The 24,781-nt window shown below is 32.2% G+C and overlaps 2 protein-coding genes across 45 annotated transcripts in view; both read right to left on the bottom strand.

The window, feature by feature from the left end:
- The window catches only part of LOC129802840 (uncharacterized), a 46,266-nt gene extending 34,996 nt beyond the window's left edge, over positions 1–11,270 (bottom strand). For 4 of the 27 annotated variants that reach the window (XM_055848966.1, XM_055848967.1, XM_055848970.1 and 1 more), the window contains exon 1: positions 10,863–11,073. The gene's annotated coding sequence lies outside the window, so the exon portion shown is untranslated. Of the gene's footprint in view, positions 1–10,711 lie in introns of all 27 variants that reach the window. The other 23 variants (XM_055848959.1, XM_055848961.1, XM_055848969.1 and 20 more) reach the window with 19 other exon arrangements.
- Positions 11,271–17,009: 5,739 nt separating this feature from the next.
- The window catches only part of LOC129802847 (protein enabled), a 53,563-nt gene continuing 45,791 nt past the window's right edge, over positions 17,010–24,781 (bottom strand). For 9 of the 18 annotated variants that reach the window (XM_055848996.1, XM_055849002.1, XM_055848997.1 and 6 more), the window contains 2 exons: positions 22,960–23,169; positions 17,010–22,855 (listed from right to left, as the gene is read on the bottom strand). In XM_055848996.1, coding sequence (XP_055704971.1) covers positions 22,655–22,855; positions 22,960–23,169 — 411 coding nt within the window. In that variant the 3' untranslated portion in view covers positions 17,010–22,654. The remainder of the gene's footprint in view (positions 22,856–22,959; positions 23,170–24,781) is intronic. The other 9 variants (XM_055849004.1, XM_055849005.1, XM_055849006.1 and 6 more) reach the window with 2 other exon arrangements.

Below are 24,781 nucleotides of genomic sequence, written 5' to 3'. Positions count from 1 at the left end.
TTTATGCCTCGACTAAGCTGAGTTTCTGATCAATTTGTGAGTTGTCTTCATACAGCTCCATATAGAAAAAAAACACTTCGCCGGGGGCTAGCTCGACACGATTAATAAATAATAATCTCTGCTGATCCTTATATTACCCATAACAGGCTCTATTTTTTCTTGGTTTTATTTTTTAAATTTAAATAATCCCTAGGCGAAGATTTCATTTGCATTGACCGGTTGCACATCATTTAAATGTTTTTGTTAAGGTCCGATGTCCGATGTTAAATTTATTGTAAGGATTTTAAAGGGATGAAAAGCTTGGCAGGAGCGCGATGAAGAAAATCAAGCTTGGTCGTTCGGCTTAATTAACGGTTTTCAGGGCCATATTCATTTTCCTTATTTGCGTCAAGGTTTATGAGTATTGAATAATGACCAAAAAAACGTAACCGTTCGTGAGTAGCTGAAAGTTAAGGAGCTACTTCTTCATGTTAAGAGGTCAGAATTTCGATGTTCAGAAAACCTATGTTAAATAATATTAAGGGAACTCTATCTTACGCCCTCGAAACACGACTTAAGCCGAGAGACGAGGTTCAAAGTAATGATTTGACAAAATTACCATCAGTTTCCCATTAATTAAATCTTTTCTCGGCTTAATCCAAGAGGCAGACTAGTCAGAAACTGATCATTATTTTGATTTCAGTTGCGTTAAGACGTCTCTTGGATTAAGTCGTAAGTGTGTCTTGGGCATTATACGGACTTCAAACCTAAGGTTTAGCTATATGGCTTAACTAATCTAATTTTTTATCAATCACGATTTTTTGGAAAAATATAACTTACGATTGGATTATTAAAGATAAATGACCTATTAGGATCTCAAAAAGCGTTAAAATAGCTCGCTATTGAATATGTTGCGACATTCGCGAACTGGGTTAAACTTATAGTCTGAAGACCGCTTTAGGGTGGACCTATATCAAGATGTCTGAATCAAATTCAGAATCTTCCCTGGGAAAGACTTAGAATCGAATACGAAAACCTTCCTGTAGAGGAATTCTGTACCAGCATGACAATGTCATATGACAAATTTAATTTTTTTATGTGATAAATTCGGAAGAACTAATTAAAAATCCGACTCATATCAGTTACTGAGAACTTCATAGACCTGCTTATAATGACCATTCGGTGCTCACTTTAATTATGTCTCACTCCAGAATTTAGCATGAAAATTTATCATATGACATTGTCATACAGTTACAGAATTCCTCTACTGGTCCAAGAAGATTTATTACCGTGGATTTCCGAAGGATCGACAACATGGATTACTAACCTAATGCCGGCTTCAGACAGGAGGTTTGGCCTAGCTCTCTAAGGTCTCAAACATCTAACAAGTAATTTTATTGATTTTTCAAAATCTAAAGAATCATTGCCCTTATAATCCAATTTTCTAAAAAAAATCGTGCATGATTAGGAATTAGAGGAGCTAAGGGCAGAATCACATTGACAGTAAAATGCTCACCGTCACCGTCAAATCCCTCACCGTATTTCGTTGATTTACGTATTTTCATTGTAATTTTTACGCAAATTCTCAATTAACGTGTTACATTATCTCATACTCGGTGGCAATAGGTGAAAATAATATAAGAAAATTGAAGAAATAAAACGAAAATGCGATAAACGGTGAGCAAAAAAAAACTGTCTGAAAAACTGTAGCAAAAAAATCCTACAGTTTTTTTTTGCTTACCGTTTATCGCATTTTCGCTTTATTTATTCAATTTTCTTATACTATTTTCACCTAGTGCCACCGAGTATGAGACAAGGTAATATCGTAATGGAAAATTTGCGTAAGAATTGCAATGAAAATGCGTAAATCAATGAAATACGGTGAGGGCTTTGACGGTGACGGTGAGCATTTTACTGTCAATGTGATTCTGCCCTAAATCAGATGGCTGTCTTAGGTCTGAAGCCGGTATAAGTGTTCTAAACTTTTGACCCCAGCCCGATGCGGATAAATGGCTAAAATTATTCAATTAAAGAATGCATAGAAGAGTCTTAAATGTTTATTGTTGATATATCGATAAGATCCGATTATGATTTTTAACGAGTCAGTTAGAAACAGTTGTGATTAGAAAAATTCAAAAAAGAATGCAGTATGAGAGAAACTGAGAATTTGAACAACTTGATTCATCCAAACAATTTAAGCAAATAATGTTCAACCAATATGAAGAACGGGAAGACTTTCAAGCTTTGTACATACTCTGGCTTAGAATACTTCATATTTTTCCCATATTCCTTTAATGAACCTGACCTATCCATGGTCACACATTTCATGAAAAATGGGTCAGATTCATTAAAGAAATATGGAAAAAAATATGAAGTGTTCGAAGCGTGAAAGGCTTCCCCTACATCCTGTGAAATTTAGACATGCTCACTTCAAATGAAGTTCAAGCACTTCGCGAAGTCACTTTATCATCCCTTTCAATGTACTTATAAGTACTAATGAATGTAGAATAGTTAATTCATAAACATAATACCATTGTAGGTTCAATACAATGTACAACATTGAAATCTACATCACAAGAAGGTGCACAATAATAAATTCTTCCTCTATCTCTTAATTGAATTTGAAATAGATCTTTGAGCGTTCAGAATGATTTGTAAGGGCTCCGAGTGAGTGTTGGAGACAGGACAATAAAATCATAAACTTGTTGCATGAATGCTGTCAATAATGAAAGTATTAATTGAAATCCTCTGGCAAGATGATAGGGAAAAAAGAAGCACTGAGGAATCTCATGTGTGTTGCACGAATGAATGGGCCAACTTGAAGAGATGAAGTGGCTAAAAATATCTTTGCAAAATCTATAGGCGGGAAAATGGGTGAAATTTACACAAATTGGTCGCTCAAGTGTTAAAAATAGCCAAAAAACCATCTGAAACACCAAATTTCCCCCATTTTCTCCTTCAGATTCGCCGTATGGTGTCTCCTATGGATGTCTCATTTTGCAATTTTCGCAGACAACATCAGAATTATCAACAGAATTGAAAATTTAAGATTGTGTGTGAGAGGAAAAATCTACATAGAGAATGAAAGTGCTTAGAATTTTTCAATCTCTCCTGGCAACTTGTTAAGAAGGGAAATTCTTCAAGCAATTTAAAATTTCTGTAGTTTTTAGTGTCGCACGAGTTGTATTGAGATTTTGGCAGACCAATATGACGCCTTTGATGGGGTTTCCTTGAGGTCAGTTGTGCATTTTCATATTTCATCTCTTAGTTTTTTTTCATTTTCAATTTAAAAAAAAAAGTCAAGAAAGAATAAGTTCTACTCTACGCTTTTTTTTGCACAATGATCAGTACTTTTCTGTGTCGGGAGATTTCCCGCAAAGATAGTATGTTGATTGGAAAATTGATGAGGAGATGGTGAAAATTAAGAAATCATGAATCTCATTGTGCACTCCTAAAATACTATTGTATTATTATGCAATAATTGTAATTTCTTTGTACAAAAGTTGCATAAATAACACTTCGCGTTAGCCATAAAGCAATGCAATATGTTTTTCACTAAAATTATATTTAGAATATACTTCCAAGTCTATCACATTTGATGTTGATTAATGACAAAATGCTAGATATGGAATAATTTCCCAAAATAATCAACTCTCTGATCTGAAATGCCAATGAGTGAATTTCCAAATAGAACATTTTCTCTATAGCAACAAAATTCTAATGTATCTCTCTGGCTCAGCATTATTCCATTGAGTAACTTTTAATGCGGGAATAGAGGGAAGTTAGAAGAATAAATAATATTTCCTTACGTAACTGCCTCATTTGTTATTTTGGGCCATAAATGAGCAAAAAACTGCTAGTTTGGACATTGAGATAGCATCAATGAACTTCCACTGAAATCATCGTTATACATAGTCATAACATTGAATGCTTCTTTTATTCCCTGTGGAGCTTCGTTTACTTTTTTTTGCTTCTCATGAAAAAAAATTTACTCTTCCATAAAGTGCTTTTACATCGGAATTACTCTTTATACAAAGAAAATTGTCTGGGACAATTGAAATGAAGTTGAAAAGAAAACGGGTCTTGAGTTAAAATAATTCCCTGGTCATTTGAACGTATGGAACGTATATAGAGGAAAAGACTTGTATTATGTTAGTCTTTTTTCTTCCCTCAATATCCAAATAGGAAAAACAAGAATCTCACACAACGAAACCTTTTTACCTAATTAAATAAAAGTCAATGTAATAGCAATTTACCCACACGCGAATTCATATAGAAGTTTGCCCTTTTGCTTTTATGTTTATATATTATCATCCTTTGTGCTTTCCGTTTTTGGTCACTATTAAGGATAAGGGGAAGTAAGGAAAAATCAATATTAAACACAACTTGCGAAGAAAAATTTTCCCACACTCTATGCAGTGTCAGGGAGAGAAAAAATCAGAATTTCGTAAATAACAATCAATAATCCAGACTGAATCTGATAGTTGATATTCACTTTTCAATAATGACCAGTGTACACTTGAGAAATTTACGTCTATATTTTTTCTTTATTGAAGAAATTTAACAATTAGGGGAGACCGGGGTAGAATTAGCCAGATGTATTAGCTAGTGGATTTTCTCGTTTCCCTTAAAATGTACATTGAGCAAAGCATTTTTTTAATAAAAATCAGAACACATCAATATATTCCTTGAAATATTTATATAAGTCCGGTAATTCTACAATTTCGAAGCATTTTTATGAAATTGGTATAAAATTGTAATTTTGATGTTATAGTTTTTGGCCCAGTATATTTGATTTTTTGAGGTTTTAGTCAAGATATTATAGTTTTAACTTATTTTTGGTTTAATAAAATTAATAAAATAATATTGTTCACTTGGATAATAATTATCTACTTTTTTATATAAGATGATAAACACTGAAACTGCCATCGGGGCAGATATAGACACTCTTCCGTGGCGGGCTAAAACTATCAATAATTTTTCACTAATACGTGGAAAATTGTTAGATGAAGGAGTAGGGGCAAGTGGAGCACCTTTGATATTGCGATTTTTCACCTATTTCTAAACAAAATTGAACCTTATCGTGATATAATTTAGCTTCTCAATCTGTTTGTCAAGCTAAAGTATACCACGATAAGGCTCAATTTTGTTTAGAAATAAGTGAAAAATTGTAATTTCAAAGGTACCCCACTTTCAAAGGTGCCCAACTTCCCCCTACTATTGATATTCCAGCAATAGGAGGAAGTAGGGCACCTTTGAAATTAAGATTTTCACCTATTTTTTTTAAATAAAATTGAGCTTTATCGTGATATAATTTAGCTGTACAAACAGATTGAGAAGCTACACTGATAAAAATGAAAGAGTCACCGATAATCCTTTGAAAGGGTCACTGTTTCGACACCTATTTAACTCAGACATAAACGAATAAAAAGAATGAAAAGTCATCTGTGGCGTTCGCTCAGATGAGAGAAATATGTTAGGAGTAATAAATTTACAATAGGGGAAATGCTTCTAATTTTGTCCAGTTTCTTATTTTGGACACTTTGAGGATAACATTGGACACTAAAAATAAATTGATTAAAATGATGGATTTTTATTCCAATATTTGATGAATAATGAATTCTATCTAAATATTTGTTCTTTTTGGAATATTTTAACACTAAATACGTTAAAATTTGAATATGATTTGAGTTGAAATTGCTTTGTTGAAAATTCAGTGTGAGCAATTGCTTACGAGAAATATGACAGAACTTCGTGGCTTACTTCAGTCTTATTTAGTTTTGGTGAAGTACTAACAAAGTTTGTTCGCTGTTTTTGAGTGATATTATTGAATATTCATTGAATATTGTGTTGATTCACGTTACTGATGATTTGTACATTTGACCTGAAGTGAGATTTGCCTCGTGAATTATATTTTTCGTGTGAAAAATGGGAAATTTTTTAAGACATTCACCAGTGAGGTGATGATTCTTATTTTGGACAGGTGTTTTTCTCACGAAATTTCGTGAAGTTTTAGCTTTTGTGATGACTAGGTTGGACAAATGCCTGGAGAAATGAAGGAGCATCATCTCTACGAAAGAGATGCAGTGAGAAATGCCTTGAAAGGCTCCCGGAAAGGGCAGGGAATGAGCGAATCCGCACGTACTTGGAGTACCGAAGTCAACTCACTTTAATGAATGATATGGAAAGTTTCTGGGCGTCTTGTGACATTCCACGTTTCCCTTACATGACCAGGAAGAGGACTTGGTAAGATTGGTTCATAAAATGGAGAACAATGGGCATCCTGTTGAGGCGGATTATCTGTCCAAATTTACAGACAAGTTGTAAAAATTAATAACCAAGTTGTCCAAAATAAGAGTCAAATTCACCTCTACATATCAATTCATTTTTAAACGTATTAAAACTAATTTTAGTAAAAATGAGATGATAAATAGCTTGCCAAGTTTCTAAACAATCCTTCTGAAAAGAGAGTAACAAGAAAAGTCAATTAGTATTGAAAATATGGCACTTCAAACTTAGGATATCGATGCTTATATGCAGACTGTCCAAAATTATAAGCACTTCCCCTAAAACATAATCTATCGTGATAAACGTGCATACAAAATTTCAAAAGATTCAACTAAACCTTTCAAAGGATCAAATATGATCCATTTTTGTTGAAAAGGGTCAATTTGACCCTTTTATTTTTTACCAGTGTAAATTACACTATGATATGGCTCAGTTCAAGTTTGTTTGCAAGTTCAGTTTGCATCAATTTAGCAAATACGAAAATTGTATAGAAAAGTCGGCTAAAGCCTTTTCCTTAAGGTTTTAGTGACATATTTAGTATCAGTGGGCTTCAGTGTATCAAGCGAAACAATATTGGGTATCCCCAGTTTAAAATTTCGTCTGGAAAACTGATGGCAATTAGTACCCCAAAAATAGCTATATCTACCCAGGCCGGGGCACGTGTAGCCAATGTGTCATATTTTTTTCATTATTCTCTCTAGAAAAAATCAAGGATTTGAGAGCTTTGAGCTACACGGTTTTATACAGCCAATGTCCCTAATATCTAGTGCTATGAAATATAAAAACATTAAACAAACCTTTTCATTTTTCACAAATTATGCGCGAAGAAAAAACTTTATTTTCTGGCTTTACCCCAGTCTCCCCTACTATGGGGGAAAGTATGGTACCTGCGGACGACTCAAGCTTCGGACAACTCACTTATGTTTTAAATACAAGGAGTCCCTGGATCATCTCCTCTATGCAGATGATTTGGTTCTTTTTGGATCTTCCGAAGAAGAGCTTCAGCGCACACTTGACCGATTTGTAAATGTTTGTGCCGAAACAGGTATGAAGGTGAACGTGGGTAAGTCGGAAGTAATGGTGATTTCCCGACAATCTGTGGAATGCACTCTACATGTTAGTGGAGACTCATTGACACAGGTGGAGAAGTTCAAGTATCTCGGGGTGTTATTCACGAGTGATGGTAGGATGGAGGCAGAACTCTCGTCGCGAATCGGTCAGGCTTCTGCAGTAATGAGGGAGCTTGGCAGAAGCGTGCTGAGGAAGGTCGAGCTTAGTCGATCGGCTAAATTATCGGTCTTTAAAGCTGTGTTCATTCCTATTCTCACCTATGGTCATGAGATTTAGGTAATGACCGAAAGGGTAAGATCGCGAGTACAAGCTGCCGAGATGAGGTACCTTCGAGCGGTTAAGGGAATCACTCGTAGAGATCGAGTGAGGAATGTGGCCGTTCGTGAGGAACTAAGAGTCGAGGAGCTGCTTCTTCGGGTTGAGAGATCACAACTTCGATGGTATGGACATGTTCAACGCATGAATGAAGAAAGATTCCCCAGAAAAGCTATGCAAGCCATTGTGAGGAGACCTCGGCCTCGAGGCAGACCTAGGACAAGGTGGCTGAATCAAATTCAGAATCTTGCCTTGGAACGCCTCGGGATCGAACCCGAACATCTTCCTGAAGTGGCGGAGGATCGACAAGCGTGGGCTGCTAATTTGGATGTCATGGGCCCGCGACCCCAATAGGGATAAGCGGTTGAAAATGAATGAATGAATGGAGTCCCTGGATTATGCATCAAATGAAATCACACAACGACAATTATGCAACTTTGCCTACCATTGGGAGATAGTGTCAAACCATTTTTGAAAATCCCCTGAATGTATGCATAAATTTTTCAGATGGTCAATTTGAAATGCATTTCTTATGATCAGTTGGCACATAAAATAACCCGAGAAATTGGTACTCAATATTTTGCAGAAATTACGGCTTTTTGTAACTTCAAGAAATCTCTTCCGAGTATGCAAATTCTCTGAATGCATAGTTTCATTTCGCACGGTTTTTTTCGGTTCCGAAAAAGTCATAATTCCAGAAACTCCTGTATGCCGGGACCTACTGTATGTTTATTAATGAATCTGACCCACAGCAATATGTGTTTTATTTTTTTGAATTTATTTATGTCTTATGAAACATATTTCCTAATTTTCGAAAATATGGAAAACGTAGAAAACAATTGAGTTCTCGAAGCATGAATCGTCCGAAGGCATCAGACTTCTTCACACATGCAAATCTACCCCAGTCTCCCTTACAAGAGTTTAAACGATTTGCAGATTTTTTTTCCACTTCTTCAATCTTTTTTTTCATTTTTACTGATTTCAAAAAATAAATCGATTAATAAATCAGCTCAACGTCTAAATTTCCGTAGAATACAATAAAATTTTGACAAAAATCAATAATCTATTTCTAACCGGTTAAAACTAGTTCAAATATATGGGAAACTGGGGCACCACCAAACACTGCGATTTTTTAATCGGATATTCGACTTCAGAGGATAAGACCTATAGGAATTTATAGGCACTATAGGGATGCTTGTCCACTGAAGGAATGGTCGAGATAGTCCAAGTAGTTTAGAAATAAAAATTACTGTTAGGTGGTGCCTCAGTTTCCCCTATTTGAGGATTCAAAAAACCTTTCAGATAAATCCAATCTTGCTTCAATTGCTTAAGAAATAAGCTCTCTAGAACAGTTTAACTTTTGACCTTGAGAAAGTACTAAGAGGAAGGATTAGAGGTCAAGTCAATTCAATTTTCCCTTAAGTAAGTTAAGAACTGATAAATTTATATTATTATAGTTTATCATAAATATGTTTAATATTATTATGTAGTTTTTTTCAGTGTACCAACAAAATAATGTTTTATTGAAATATGTAAGTAATTCATTATCACGAAATCATATATTGCCCTTTTCGTAGAACATGGGAAATAAAAAAATACCTGAGACAGGCCAAAACCATTGATCATAACCGAAAATCTTTTGATCAAAGGAATTGTTCGTGAGAACTTATGACCACAATTGCTTACAATTTAACCCAAAAATATTAAAGCAATGTTGAGTAGAGGGATAATTTAAGAATATTTCCAGAATTATCCACATTCATGTTTACACAAAAATAAACACAGCACTTTGGCAATGAGTCTTTCTAGACAGAATACAATGTGTAATGTGCCTTTGTGTAAAATTTATGCTATAAATACACAAAAAGAAGATGTTTGTGTTTTAAATAGAGAAGCACTTTGACCATTTGAATTTAAATTTGACAGGAAAATTTGAAGAAGATTCCTTTTTAACGAAGATTTAACGAAAATGATCATTCGTTCACTTTCAACGTTTTTGTATAAAACAACCACTGATATTTTTTGTGACACTGAAAACACTTTATGTTCTACGAATGTCGATTGTGTCAATTTTTATGAAGCACTAGCATCGAGTACTATTTGAGTTGAGATATAATGTGATTTAGATGATTGGACTGTATCGTTTTTGAACAAATTGCCATCAATATTGAATTAGGGTGACAAGTTTGTGTATTGATTCAGTGTGACATCTCTACTGGATTTTTTTCTTCTAGCACCCCTCATCCCCTTTTCTGTAGTCCTACATGACCCCTAACCCCAATCTCAGATCAATAACCTACAGCTCGACACACGCAAACACTTCCCTTTCCTTTTTGGATAATTTTTGTTCAACCCAGAAAAATTACCTAAACGTGGTATAAATATATCTGAGAACTGAGAAACACGAAAACCTCCGTATTTATCGCAAGTCACCGGTGAATTGTGTAAAAAATAATTTTTTTATGGTAATTATGTTGGGAAATGGTAGAAAAAAATAGTGAGAATACTTTCACTCTCTGTTAGCAAAATCGTGCTAAAGAGTGACAAAATTAATTCGCTGAGGCTTTCTTATCAATATTCTTAGTTTTTCAGACAATTTGTGCTTTATATAATTTAAAAAAAAAAGAAAAGAGAAAAAAAGAAAAAGGTCATATGAATTTTATAGGATTTTTTGTGGGGTTTCTGAGAAGGGAATTGTGTGAAAAAAACTAGCGAATACGAGACAGTAAAAAACGAATTAAAAATCTTCGTGAAGATTATTCAACGTAATATTTATTTTTAGATCTCTTCACGTTTTTTTTTCTTCAACAACTCTTCTAAACTTTTTTATGTATGTAAAATGTGCCAAATTAGTGGAATGAAGCAGCTGCTTATTCCCTAACTCTATAGAATTACCATGAGAAGTACACACAATTGATTTTTCCCTTTCCATTGGAATTGCAAATTGTAAAGAAAAAAAAGTATTAAGTAAATATTTATGTTTCGTGGCGCAAAAATAGTTTGCATTCCGCACAAAATATAAGATCGAAAAGATATTTTTGCACTTCAGTTAATCCACCTTTTCTCCCATTTTTGTCTGTCTTTGCTTAATTTTTCCTCGATTTTTCCTCTATTGCACTCTCTTGTTAATGGTTTCACCCCCGCAAACACATTAAATTGTGCACAAAAAAAATGTTTGAAAGCTGAGAAGAAAGACTTGCACCAATTACCCGAACGAATACAGAAGAGAATTATAAAGTTGGTAAGAGAAATGAGAGAAAGATTATTCCGAGTCGTAGCCGTATGTTAGCACAATGAAAATTCAATCGAAACTGCCACCGACGTCAGTTTCAGTTCGTTTCGTTCGACAAACTCTTTGGGGCTCTTGCGGCCATGGAGCGGGGATCACACGAAATGTCTTTTTGCACACACACATTCGCGCCCCAATTGCTCAAATATTGCTTTCTTGCGATTCTCCTCAATGAAAATTTCTATGTGTTGGGGATTTTGAGGATGAAAATGAGAGGAGAAATCGCAAAAATTACTTCCAGCAGATGGTTCAATTCGCTCAAGTGTGGAAAAATCGCGCGCGAAGGTTTCCCATCTCTGACTTTTTGGCGCCACACGACGCACGCGCCAAATTATAATTCAATACCACACAATCCACACACGCTTTCCACACGACACTGCCTTACCGTGGAACTGGTACACTTTAAAATTAAGATTTTACAAAAGACAATAGAACAGACAGGTTTTTGATCATAATTCATGCCAAATGATTACCCAACATCGAAAGTAAAACTTACATGTACATTTTTAAAGCTTACGTAGGTGACAAAAAAGTAGTTATAGAATGTTTAACGTCCATAAAAGTTAGTTTAACGTATGGCTTATAGAATGGTACTTTTTAAGGCTTACCTAGAGCCTTATTTGCCTTCTGGGATGCTTTACATGCATTTCTTACGGTTTACATGTTTTTATTACTAGTTTTATAGAATTTGCTTACAAATGCTTTACATGTGTATTTATGTAAGGCATCCTTAAAAGTCATAAAAATGCATCAACAGCTTTCCTATGCCTTACAAGTAAGGCTTACGTTAGTGACAAAAGTGTGGTTATACCGTGTTAAACCTCCATAAGCGATAGTGATTAGTAAGGCTTACTTGCACTAACATATAAAACTTATGTAAGGCATCTTTTCGCTGCTGGGTAATTTAATTCTGTCAACTTTCAATGTCAATTTCAAATTTTGGGCTGATCCCTGGAGTGGGCTATGTGGATGTCAAGAGACGTCCGGCCCCTACAAAAACTTTAAAGAAGAGAAGAAGAAGATCCCTGGAGTACATTGACACCAATCCTCATTTTTCGAGTTGATCTGTAAACCGATCCCTGTGTCTTAATGAACTTAATATTTTTGCTTGCAACTTTTCACTTATCTAAAACGTTTAATTTAATCAACAGTAGTGTTTAGTACCATACCATTTTCTTTTTATAAATTAACTTTGTATAAATTATTTTCTTTTTAAAAATTAACTTTATTTTGTGAGGTATACATATTATACAAAAATTCTGTCAAAAATATGCAGATCTTCTCTGACTGCACCGTTGTTATTCAAAAAACTTTTAATAAAAACGACATGTGGAGTAATGATTTTGAGTGAGGTAAATGGTCCAAAAAGCAAAATAAGGGAAGAGCACCAATGATCGTCTGTGTTCCTCTAACCTAAATATTGCGCTCCGTATTAGAACCTTAAAATTGGATTTTTTTGAAAATTATTCTATTCTAAAATTATTCTGGGGTAAGGGCTCATAATTTTGGACAGTCTTCTTATAAGCATCGATGTTCCAACTTTGAAGTGCGATATTTTCAATACTAATTTACTTTTTATGTTACTCTCTTTTCAGAAGGGTTGTTTAGAAACTTAGCAAGCTATTTATCGTCTTATTTTTACTAAAATTAGTTTTAATACGTTTAAAAATGAATTGATATGTAGAGGTGAATTTGACTCGATTTTTGGAGAATTTGGTTGTTAATTTGGACAACTTGCCTGTATATTTGGAGAGCCAATCCACCTCAATTGGATGCCTATTGTTCTCCATTTCAACAAGCTGTCTTACCAAGTGCTCTTCCTGTTCATGTAAGGGGACCGTAGAATGTCACAAGAATTCAGGCATTTATACAACCTAGATATTACAAAAGTTAAAACTGCACATTTCGAGAAAAAACACCTGTCCAAAATACAGTAGAGTCTCTCAAATCTGAATCTCTCAAATTCGAACGCCGTTTGGATTCAAAATGTCAATTGTGAGGTTATGTTAGAAAGTTCGTATTCTAGGTGAATGAAAATCATATTTATGTGCTTCTTCCTGAATGTTTACATACATTATGGTCGTGTAAAATGAAAAGGAAGTATGTTACCACCAAACCTTGCGAGAAAGTACGAGAATTTGATTCAAAGTACAATTTAATCTCACACAAATTTCGTTAGTTTTGAAAAAATCGTTCGAATTTGAGAGGTGAGAAATGTCAAAAATATCCCCCGAGTGTTCGAATTTAGGAGACTCTACTGTAAGAAATATCAGCTCACTGGTGAATCTCTTAAAAAATTTCCCATTTTTCACACGAAAAACGTAATTCACAAGGCAAATCTCACTTCGGGTCAAATGTACAAATCACCATTAATGTGAATCAACACAATATTCAATGAATATTCAATAATATCAGTCAAAAAAAGCGAAGAAACATTGTTAGTACTTCACCACAGCTAAATAAGACTAAAGTAAACACGAAGTTCTGTCATATTTCTCGTAAGCAATTGCTCACACTGAATTTTCAACAAAGCAATTTCAACTCAAACCATATTCAAAATTTAACGTATTTAGTGTTAAAATCTTCCAAAAAGAACAAATATTAAAATAGAACTCATTATTCATCAAATATTGGAATAAAAATCCATAATTTTAATCAATTTATTTTTAGTATCCAATTTTATCCTCAAAGTGTCCAAATTTAGAAAGTGTCCAAACTATGAGCCCTTACCATATAGGGAATTAGGATCATGTAAATAACTACGGTTGACTTATGGGTGGGTCCTCCACACATTACAAATCGCTATCTTTCACCGTTTAGCATCTAAATCTTCTTGGAAATACAACTCGAAAAATAAGACATTTTTTTGAGACTTGTTCTTCACCTTAACACTTTCCTCTTTTCTTCGGACTCTGAGTACCCTAAAGAAAATATGAATATTATAGGAAAAAGAAATTTGTGGATAATTACAAAAGGATGCCTAATTCTAGAATATTTTTTGCTAAATTTGTTTATGATCAAAAAATCGTGAAAATGTCTTGCTTCGTATTTTGCGGTTTTAGAATATTAAAGGTCGATTTATAGACTTTACGCTTAGTTCTATATCAGAATTTATTGAAGTATCACAAATGGTAAAAGGTATCTACATATTCACTATTGGAATTTATAGTCCTTCGGATATTAGAATCTATTTTCCTGCCTGTCTAATATATAATATCTAATATCCGCTTTGGTAAATTGACATACCCCTATACATATCATAGATTAGTAGAATGTGGCTGCACATAAAAGAGCTGTACTTCAATCTGAAAACTCTGGATAATTCTAAAACAAAAACTTTTCATGATGGTTCTACAGATATTTGAGCTTTTTGTAATACGTTTTCTGTCGATCTGTTGCATCATTGCAACATGGTATCAATTGGTTTATCCGGAATGCCAATTAAATCCTACTAACCGTATTTGTGGACCTTCAGGTCATTACATTTATTTCAATACCAAAGAAAAAGTCTTACCCGAATCTTATATCGTCAGTTGAATCAGCATTTGTCGTAACTTCATTTTTGCGATTTTGAGATACATACATATTTAGAATCGGCGTAATTTTGTTTATTAAACGCACTTCAGAAAAATAAACTTTTACAAGCCCAATAAAAATTATTTTAAACAAAAATTATCATAAGTGCCCTTAACACTTCGTAGAACCTTAACTAAAAGTGTCACGGAAGGACCAAGTGGCAGCCGCTGCCACTTATCGAATTTTACATAATATTTTGATATTTTTAATTACATTTAACATTCGCAGCTTTAGTCAGTTCTTTTCTGGTGTCTGAATCAGAAATTTCACCTCCTTGGGTACTGTATCTGAAGATTTTTAACCATTCGATGTTTTCATCTTTATCAGAATCATGGAGTAAGGGAAAGTGGTCTGTCTTTGAATGCGGCAGCCTTTGAATTTTTAATTTTTCTCTTATTTTTCAAAGGAAAAATTCTACTTTATGAACAATAGTTAATACTATTAACTATTTTCTATTAACTTCGCTTAACAAAATGGATTTTTAGCTTTGGGAAATAAGAGAAAAATTGAAGCATTCTGATTTTGACGCATTTAAAGGTATGTCACTTTTCCCTATATTTAATCTCAATAATTAGCAAAAACACTTTCAAACTGTTCTTTTAGGGCTTTTATACACTAACAATCAAGAAAATTACATCTGCAGAACGTCAAAGTCCCATATAAAATGCCAATGGCAGCAACTGCCACTTGGTCCTTCCGAGTGCAGTTTTTTGTTTTTGCAATATATTTACATTAATATTTAATTTTTATTAAAAATTTTATAACGAAAAAATAGCCAGATAAATTCTGCACGCATTCGATCGGGCCTCCAGACGAAATGATATATTCTTCACTATAAAAAATAACATTGAAAACTAAATTGGCAGCGGCTGCCACTAGGGTCCTTCCAAGTGTTAATTAATAAAAATGTATCAGAATTTGTCGTAAGTTCCATTTCTGGGGAAGTTACGACAAATTTTCATACAAAATTTCCTCTAATCAGCATTTGCCGTAGCTTCTTTTGCTCGTTTGCGTGGCTTGTAATTTTTGTCGCACAAAAATTTATGAAATAAAAGCTTTTATGGACAGGTATAAGAGTTTAATTGATTAATTTTGTCAAATAAAGGCGATTATTATCATTTAAAATAATTTTCTAAAGATTTACTTGTTTTATAAAGATTTTGTCAAGTTAAGTTACAGTTAAAAATAAAGCTGAACTGAAAATAGTCCTTAAAAGGAAGTTACGACAAATGCTGATTTAATTAACAATATAATAACTTTTTCTGTGTAATCTTGAAAAATTCTAATCTTAAAACTTTTAAACTAGTTTATTATGAGATTTATTTTTCGATCGTAAGATTTTTTTTAATGATTTTACTAAAAAGCTCTCTGGAACTTCTTCGAGAATTACTAACAAAGAAAATTACATAATCTGAGTATTGATTTATCCCAATTGATGTATCTTAAAGCATGAAATAAACTTCGAATAGAATTCAATTCAATTTGAAGTTCTTCATGTCTAAAGTTACATAAAGTTCCTGATAAGGGCTACACATAAATGATTAATTCTGTTTAGTTTTGTGTGAGTTGCTTCCTAAATTACTTCGATTATAGGGGAGGTGGGGGTATGTTAAAAAAGCTATTCTTTGCATAATTTTTGAAGAAACTGGTCTCATCCTGAATTTAATTTAGATTCACTTTTTTTTTTCAATGTAATCCCACGTACACTATTTATTTTTTAATATTTCCAGCGAACAATCTTTAAGATTGGTTGTCAATTACATATGGATATTAAAATTAGATATTGATGCAAGTACAAAAGATTTGTACCAATTCGCTGTCCTAGAACGGACATTTATGATGCATGCTTGTCTTTTTTATCACGTAAATTATTAGTTTTTGTGTGAATTTAATTAAAAAAGAAATGATCTTTGAGAGGATTTTCTTGATGCATTTTCTTTGAGACTTTGAGACTGGTATTTAGGGTAAAATGAAGTAATTTGGAACCATTTAAAATTTGGGACATTTGAGATTTTTTCACTGTTTTAGAGATTGAAAAAGAAGAAAATCTGTTCCTTTTCTTCTTAATCGTCTTTTTCTTCTATTTCGTGGTCTTTGTTTTCTCTTTTCTCATCCGAAACAATGAGAAAATATCAAATATCCCAAATTGTAAATGGTTCCAAATTACCCCATTTTACCCACCCTACACGAATTTTAATTATTCAAAATCATTCAAATGGTTGTTTTTGTATTATTTCATTCCAGAAATTTGGCATGAATCATTTTTCTGATTAGTTAATCAGAATTTAAATAATTTAGGGCTACATAAAACACAGAAATACAGCAAAAGCACTATAGAAATCAATAAAAATAAAAATTAGCTAAAAAAGATAAGTTTTTATAAAATTTTCCCATGTTGTCTAGTGACTAGGACACTTTACAATTTCCAGCTGTTACTCCTTGTTCGAGTAACATTACACTGGAAAGTATCTGTCCCAATAAAAGAACGGTGTTTTTACTTTAAATTGTCAAATTTATTCTCTCTATTCAATAGTAAGTTTAGTCATGTGTACACATATCCAAAAAGCAATAAATATTAATAATATGTTTTTTTTTTATTACTTCTTTTTCCATTTAGTGTGTTTAAATATCTCTATTTTTTCAATATTTCGTACGTTTCATTTTTCAATGTATTTTTTCTTTAATATATTTTTGTTTTCAATGCAAATTACACCACCTTGTCAGTTTCTTTTTTTTATATATGCTTTCATGTGAGTGAAATATTTAATAAGATATATCTTTGAAAAAAAAAATCATCGCATTTTTTAATAATAAAAATGTAAAAAAAATGAAGGCAAATTAACTCAAAAACATTGTGTGACAAATGGAAGATTTATGTTGATTTTACTGTGCAAAGTCTTATGTCTTTAACATTTTGTGTGTGAGTGTTATCTTTGCATAAAAAATGTCTATAAAAAAAAACTGAAATACAAAATTCAAAAATGTTCTCATTTAAACATTAAATACTGCAAAATTTCTTTCAATAATAATAAACTGTTGTATTTACAATGGAACTAATATTACATGTTATATTTCTTTTGCATTAAAAATAATTTTGATTAATGAATTCACTTCATTTTTTTTTTTAATTATTTTCTGCACATCGTATTTTTCCTTGTTTTTTTTACTAGTTATATTTTATTTATAGAAAATGCGCGAGACGAGGCCTTTTACATTATTTAGAGATAAGATTTAAATATATTAATTGTCAATTTTTTCAATCCTTTTTATCGGGATGTATTTTTTTTAAAGTGATAATTATTTTATCGGTAGACGGAAGTTAATTGCAAAAATTTTCTTTTCTGGGTGATTTTGTGACTTTTTTTCGGACTTTTGATAGATTTTCTTTTCTCTTTTTTTTTGTCATTTGCTTTTAATATTGCGAAACAGATGAACGATTAATGGTTTACACTACATATACATTTATAGGTTTTTTTTTAATCAAAAAATTCTTTCATAATTGTATAATAGTTTTTGTTTTGTATAAAAATTGTATTCATTTACTTGGGCTTTTTTCTCCATCAACTAATATTTTACACGTATTTTTTTATCTTTTACTTCTTTGTCTATATCAACTGGTTTTCTTTATTTCTTTTTTCTCATTTATCTTCCTTTTTCGTCATATTTTTTTTTCCATACTCCATAAGCAATTACAAATAATCGATATTTATTTATACATTTCGATCATAGGATTAGTTAGTAAATTTTATTTCTCACTTCTCTCTTTTTTTATCATTCTCTCTAGAGATTAAGTATGTAAAGGTAGATTTTTTATATAATAGCTTTTTTATTATTTATATAATTCATTATTATATATCAAATATTACGCACTTAATTTCATCCGTCGAAATATTTTTTTATGGCATATTCTTCATCTTCAGCGTTTTACTTTTCTTTAGTTTCTCCTTTTTCTTTAAATTTTTTTGACTAATAGAATCTGTCGTGAAATTATCTCATGCTAATTTCACTTTCTCACTAAAAACTTGTCATCTTATTTTCTTCCTCAAAATTTTATCAGTTGATATGCAATTAATATTTATACTCACCTCTATTACCATTTTTTTTGTTCTTTCAATCTTCTTTTCTCAACATATTTGTATAAAAATAATTTTACGCAATGCTTTCCTTTTCTTCCTCAAGTCAATATAAATTTATATCATTAAACTTTAAGCAGAGAATCAACTGAAATAGTTCTTATCATCATTTTTCTTCAATTCTTTTACTTTACAGCAATTTGGTGAAATACTCTTTTTTTATTTAATTCTCTCAAAAGAAATATATTTGAACTCTACAATTTCAATATTTGGAAGTATTTCTGACTTTGTTTCACTTCTAATTTTTTTATTTAAATCTCTTCTTTACAGGAAAATAGAATAAGGTTGTTTCACATAAAATGTTGCATATCCTCCAATAAGAAAATTTATTTCAAATGCTCTGTAGAGCAGAATTATATTAGGTAAAAACCATTACACAAATGTAACGAAAATGTGAAAAGATTACACAAACTTCCGATTTACAGGCAGCTCAAAACCTTTAAGTCATGGGAATTCATTAAATTTGAAATGATTATAAAATGGATCAAATACAACATTACTAAATCTGCCCATTCACAGCTGGAGTTTGATCCTCCAAAAAAGTCGTTGATGTTCGAAAATTTAAATTCAATTTCGAATTTTCAAATTAAATTTTCGCACAAAGTAGGGAAATTTATCAAATTATCACACTAAAAAGCTATTAAAATTATAATTCAGTGAATATAAGAGAAATTGTAATGAATTAAGCGATATCGACTTGATTTTCCCCACAATGAAGCAAAACCAGATACATTTTGACACTCAATGCGCTTCGAAATTCGAAAAGGAAATTCTTCGGTCACCATGAGGACGAAACGAGAAGTAAAAATGTCTTCTTTAACTTTCGAAACCGATCTTTGAGTTTTTGAAATGTCAGCAGTGAATGCAGCAAACCAATCTTGGGATTAATAAATTGATGGCGTTACTATACAGAGAAAAAAATATTTTGTAAAAATTTTCGTAAATGTTTGTGAACTCCTATGGGGGAATTACAAAATGCTCGTAACTCGTATAACCCACACACATGTTCGTAAAAGTTTGTACTTTTTTTTACAAATATTGTTCGTAACATGATCATTTGACGAACATTTTTTGTACTTTTACAAACATTTGTTCATAAATGTTCGTAAACACACAAAAAATGTTCGTAAAATTTTGTCATTTGTTCGTAAATGTTTGTTTTCCTGTCGAACATTTACGAACAAATGACAAAATTTCACGAACTTTTTTGTGTGTTTACGAACATTTACGAACAAATGTTTGTAAAAGTACAAAAAATGCTCGTCAAATGATCATGTTACGAACAAATGTTTGTGAAAAAAGTACAAACTTTTATGAACTTGTTTGTGGGTTATACGATTCACGAGCATTTCGTAAGTCCTCCATAGGATTTCACAAATATTTACGAACATTTTTACAAAATATTTTTTTCTGTGTAGACAAATCTATATGATTTTTAGAAAGCTTCTTTTACGATAGCTTTTTTTACGATTGATATGTGTCACAATCTAATTTAATTACCGGCGGTCCCGCGATTATGCATTTCTGGATTAAGCAACTGATCATAAGTTCAAACCGTTAACCGTTTCATTGCTGATAAAATAAAAATGACTGATTTGGAACACCCTAAATATAAGTATGCAAATATTTTTATTCCGTAAATTAGAAAAATATTTTTTATGAACTGTTACCGCCGAGAATTATCAAAAACAATTAACGCTAATAATTTATTCGAATAAATAGCGAAGCGAATAATTTATTCGAGAGAAAACTCCTGGGAGTATGCAACGTTTCTGGATGCATAAAGCTATTTTGCGTGTTTTTCTTCGATTCCGAAAATGTGCATAATCCCGGGACCCCTTGTATTTATTAGTTTATGGTTCAGAAAAATTTTAATAAAGTAACTTATAATATTTTGACTTATTAATCTGATATATTTCGTAATTGTATACACTGAGAAAAAAGGCTAAGATTAACTTTTTTTGTCATAACTTTAACACTTTTCGGGTGTAAAACTATATCAACATTTTTTAATGTTAGTTTTACACCTTTTTAAGGGTAAAATCAACATGAAAAAGGGTAACTTTAATCCGTAATATACCTAAAAAGGGTAATATTTACACCGAAATCGGGATCAATACTGCAGGGTAAAATTAACATTTTCGGAATGATATTTTGACTTTTTCGGATTTCTCTCAGTGTGGGAAAAATATTTTTTGAACTGGTTAGAATTGATAAAAATAAGATTTATTTTCAGGAGTCCGATCAACTCTTGAGCTAATTTTTTTATCAAAAAAACGAGAAATTGGGTTACTGGATAATATTACGGTGTAAATCTTTAACAAAACTTTTTCTCACATTTTAAACGAAAAATCATCCTTTTGACAAAACTTTTTGCGTTTCTGTATACACAGAAAAAAATATTTTGTAAAAATATTCGTAAATGTTTGTGAATTCCTATGGGGGACTTACAAAATGCTCGTAAATCGTATAACCCACAAACAAGTTCGCAAAAGTTTGTACTTTTTTCACAAACATTGTTCGTAAAATGATCATTTGACGAACATTTTTTGTACTTTTACAAACATTTGTTCGTAAATGTTCGTAAACACACAAAAAAATATTCTTAAAATTATATCATTTATTCGCAAATGTTTGTTTTCCTGTCGAACATTTTACGAACATTTACGAACGAACGAATTTTTTTCTGTGTAGAAGCGTTTTCAACAAACTTCTTTTGTCAAAATGACAGGTTTTTTTTTTCAGAGTAGTTGTTCCAAAAAGCAGAAGAGTGATGTCGATCGAAGAAATCGAGTATGAGCATTCATTTTGCAACATTTTTCTTCACCAACTTCATTGATGTTATCACACCAATTTTCTGTCTTTGTAAATAAAGTCCACGTTTGTACTGCACAGTTTTCATTTTAACGATATAATTCATGTGAGCAACACAATCCACTCTACGGAAGTTTGTGGTAGCACTAGCAGTCTTCAAAAAGCCATAAAATTCTTCCGCTTTTGCGTGACCTTATGTAATTTTCCATAGAATTTTCCAAAAATTCTGCTTTCTAATCAATTCTAAGTTATTATTTTGGAGAAAGATCAATTTTGTCCAGTAGAACTCTTTCTGTGAATTTTCTTATTACAGGACGAGACTTATTGTCATTTTAAGCGAAACAACCTAATAGAAAAAAACAGTTTTTTCGGAAGATATTTCCTTTTTTGGTTGTTGCAGTTTTCTTTCTGCTGGTTCAAAATTTTCACAGTGGAATGACTTGCAATGAGATTCCCCATAATAAAGAGGAGAAAAAATAGAGCAATTTTTTTTTCATCTAGCATTTTTCTTTTGTTACTTCTGAAACCGTCTAATTTCATCATCAGAATTCATCAAACTTTTTTGCGGCTTCCTAAAAAAACAAATACGCAAAATAAAATGCACAAAAGAATACTGAAAAGAAATTATTTTTTTTGGGAACGGATATTTACCTCAATCATTTTTCTTCTTCACTGACACTTTTTACTCGATATATGAAATCTGTTATTTATCCAAATAAAATTCTATATCGTGTTTTTTTAATTACTATTTCAATTCTACATATTATTTCCTAAATTGGTTAATTTTTTTTTCGAATGCTGTATGTCTTTGTCTTTACGTTTCTTTCATTTATACTTCATTTTTTAAATCATTGAATGCAAAAATTGTGAGATACTTTATGCTTTTTTTCTTCTTCATCTACACGTTCTATCCTAATTCATTTAGTCAGTTTTTTTTCTCATCTTGCAATTTTCACCAACTTCTTTATAAAATTGTTCTTATTTTTTTTTGTTTCATTTCACTTTCAATACCGATTCACATATTTTCACCATAGAATATTAAATTACATTCAATAGATAATACAGTAATAATGGAGAGGAATAGTTAATTATTGTGACATACCTTTTTTTTTGTTCAATATGTCCGAATTCAGCGCGTCAATAATCCATACTCTCCAAGTATTTCTTTTACCTTCGGTTGAATTCTGATTTAATTACTGCAATAAATAATAAAAATGAGAAATGTCAAACACAAAAATATTAATATAATCTTGCAAACAAACCAAACATTACCTTCTATAATCTCTTGTTTCGCCTTATTTATTTCAATTCTCATTTCGCGAAGAATTTCAGCCTTAATGTTATCGAGTTCCGCTGTGAGAGGAAGTGAGAGTCCGTCGCCATTTACTTGCTACAAATAATTAGATGAAAAATAAAGCAAGAAAATAGATTGAGGACAGTGTTAAATGTCATCACACTTTCATTTGTAAGGTTTAAAGTTAATTGCCATCTCACCTTTAGGATTGTCTCTTCAGAAGCGCTACCGAATCGCTTTCGTTGTGGTCGCGGTGATTCCGGTCCGCCACCCGATGCATTCCCACTCCCAATTCCACCTGATCCCGGTGATGAGGAATTTCCACCTCCGGCTGCATTTCCCAGTTTGTGCGGCAGCGTATTCGATTTCTCCCACGGTCTTCGCGACGAATTGAGATCGTCAGAGTCCGGCTGTGAAAGATCCAAATAGAGATTAAACATTCATTTCTGTCTTTGAATAGAGTATCAGGAGTATCATTTTGTTGGCAAATTGGGCGTGAAATGCTCAATTATTCGTGACACAGTGTCTTCTTTCTAGGACCCGTACCTCTAATAATTTAAAAGACGATTATGAATAATTAGCTATAGTTGATCGTATGATCTTCCTAAGTGAGGCATAAAGTTTTTGATAGTCAAACTACAGTAGACTCTCTCTCAATCGGGCATCTGAGGCAAAATGTCATCCAAATTATCGAGATAGATTTGGACGTTAAAGCCATTGTAAATTCCACAAAAAGCGCTCAATTATAAAGAATCACGATGAAATAGGAAGAACTACAGCAAATTTGAGCAAATTAGCTTCATAAAAGCGTGAAAATTGTCAACAAAATTTTTCGCCCGATTGAAAAAGAACCGATTGAGCGAGAGTCTACTGTACACAGTAAAAAATCGTGTAAAAAAAAATAACGTGTAATTTCCAAATTGCCACTAAAAAAATTGTAAATTTTGATTTTTACCACTATTAAAGTGGTAAATTTTGTGTAAAAAATAATTTGTGTAAAAATTTTCAGCGTGTAACTCAAACATGTAATTTTTACCACTATTCAAGTGGGGCAGTGTCACTTAACACTTGGAAGGACCCTAGTGGCAGCCGCTGCCAATTTAGTTTTCAATTTAATTTATATAGCGGGGCTCTACTGTATGCATTTTCGCTCCTATGATGCCACATAACATGTGGCGCACTTGGAGGAATTCTTCGCGAATCATCGCGGATCGCGGAATTTTTCGCGGATTCGAAATATTCGGCTTTAAAGCTTTTCAGATTTTTTGTGCATTTCTCTTACAATTTTCTACATTTTCAAGTGAAACTTGGCATATCTCAAGCCTAAAGAAAGCCTTAAATGTATGCCAAGTTTGAGGTCTCTATCTATCTATCTCGATTTGCGCGCATTTCGAAGTTGCCTGTAATAAATCTCTGCTACCATAAGCTTATCTGGACTTCAAGTTTGCCCCAATCTGAATCCGCAATGAAAGAATCACACCTACCATAAGGCCAATTAGGCTTATTTCTGGCTTTTTCTATTAGTGTAAATTTCAATCCAAATAGTTTTAAGAAAAACTCAACTTGTTACTTTTTGCCCCATACTCCCCCGCTTCTATTCACAAATTTTAGTATTTTATGTAAAGAGCGTAAAGCAAATCTAGAATTAAGTACCCCAACAATTAAGTAAAGTGTGGAATCGTTTGAATTTCCCCAACACTTGATATGATTTTGATAGTTTCAACTATTGTATACTTTTTGTTTGTCAGTTGTCATTTTTAGTGCACTTCATTAGTTTTATTTTGATACCACTCTCGTTAAAAAATATTGATTTTTGATTGAGATATCTCAAGAAGATGGAGAGAATCCGACAACAGATAGGGTAATTAAGCTAATTCAAAACCTGCTCCAAATGGAAATTTTTCTCTATTCCAAATGGAAACGTCATTGTTTTCATGATAAATACAGTACTTAATTATTATATTTATATATTTTTTATACCACAGTTTCATTATTTAGTTAATTTTGCTCGAAATAAAGCGA

This window comes from Phlebotomus papatasi, chromosome 2 (genome assembly GCF_024763615.1).
Source record: "Phlebotomus papatasi isolate M1 chromosome 2, Ppap_2.1, whole genome shotgun sequence".
Classification (NCBI taxonomy): Eukaryota; Metazoa; Arthropoda; class Insecta; order Diptera; family Psychodidae; genus Phlebotomus; species Phlebotomus papatasi.
The sequence above is the reverse complement of the archived record's forward strand: the minus strand, read 5'-3'. Positions and strand labels throughout refer to the sequence as shown.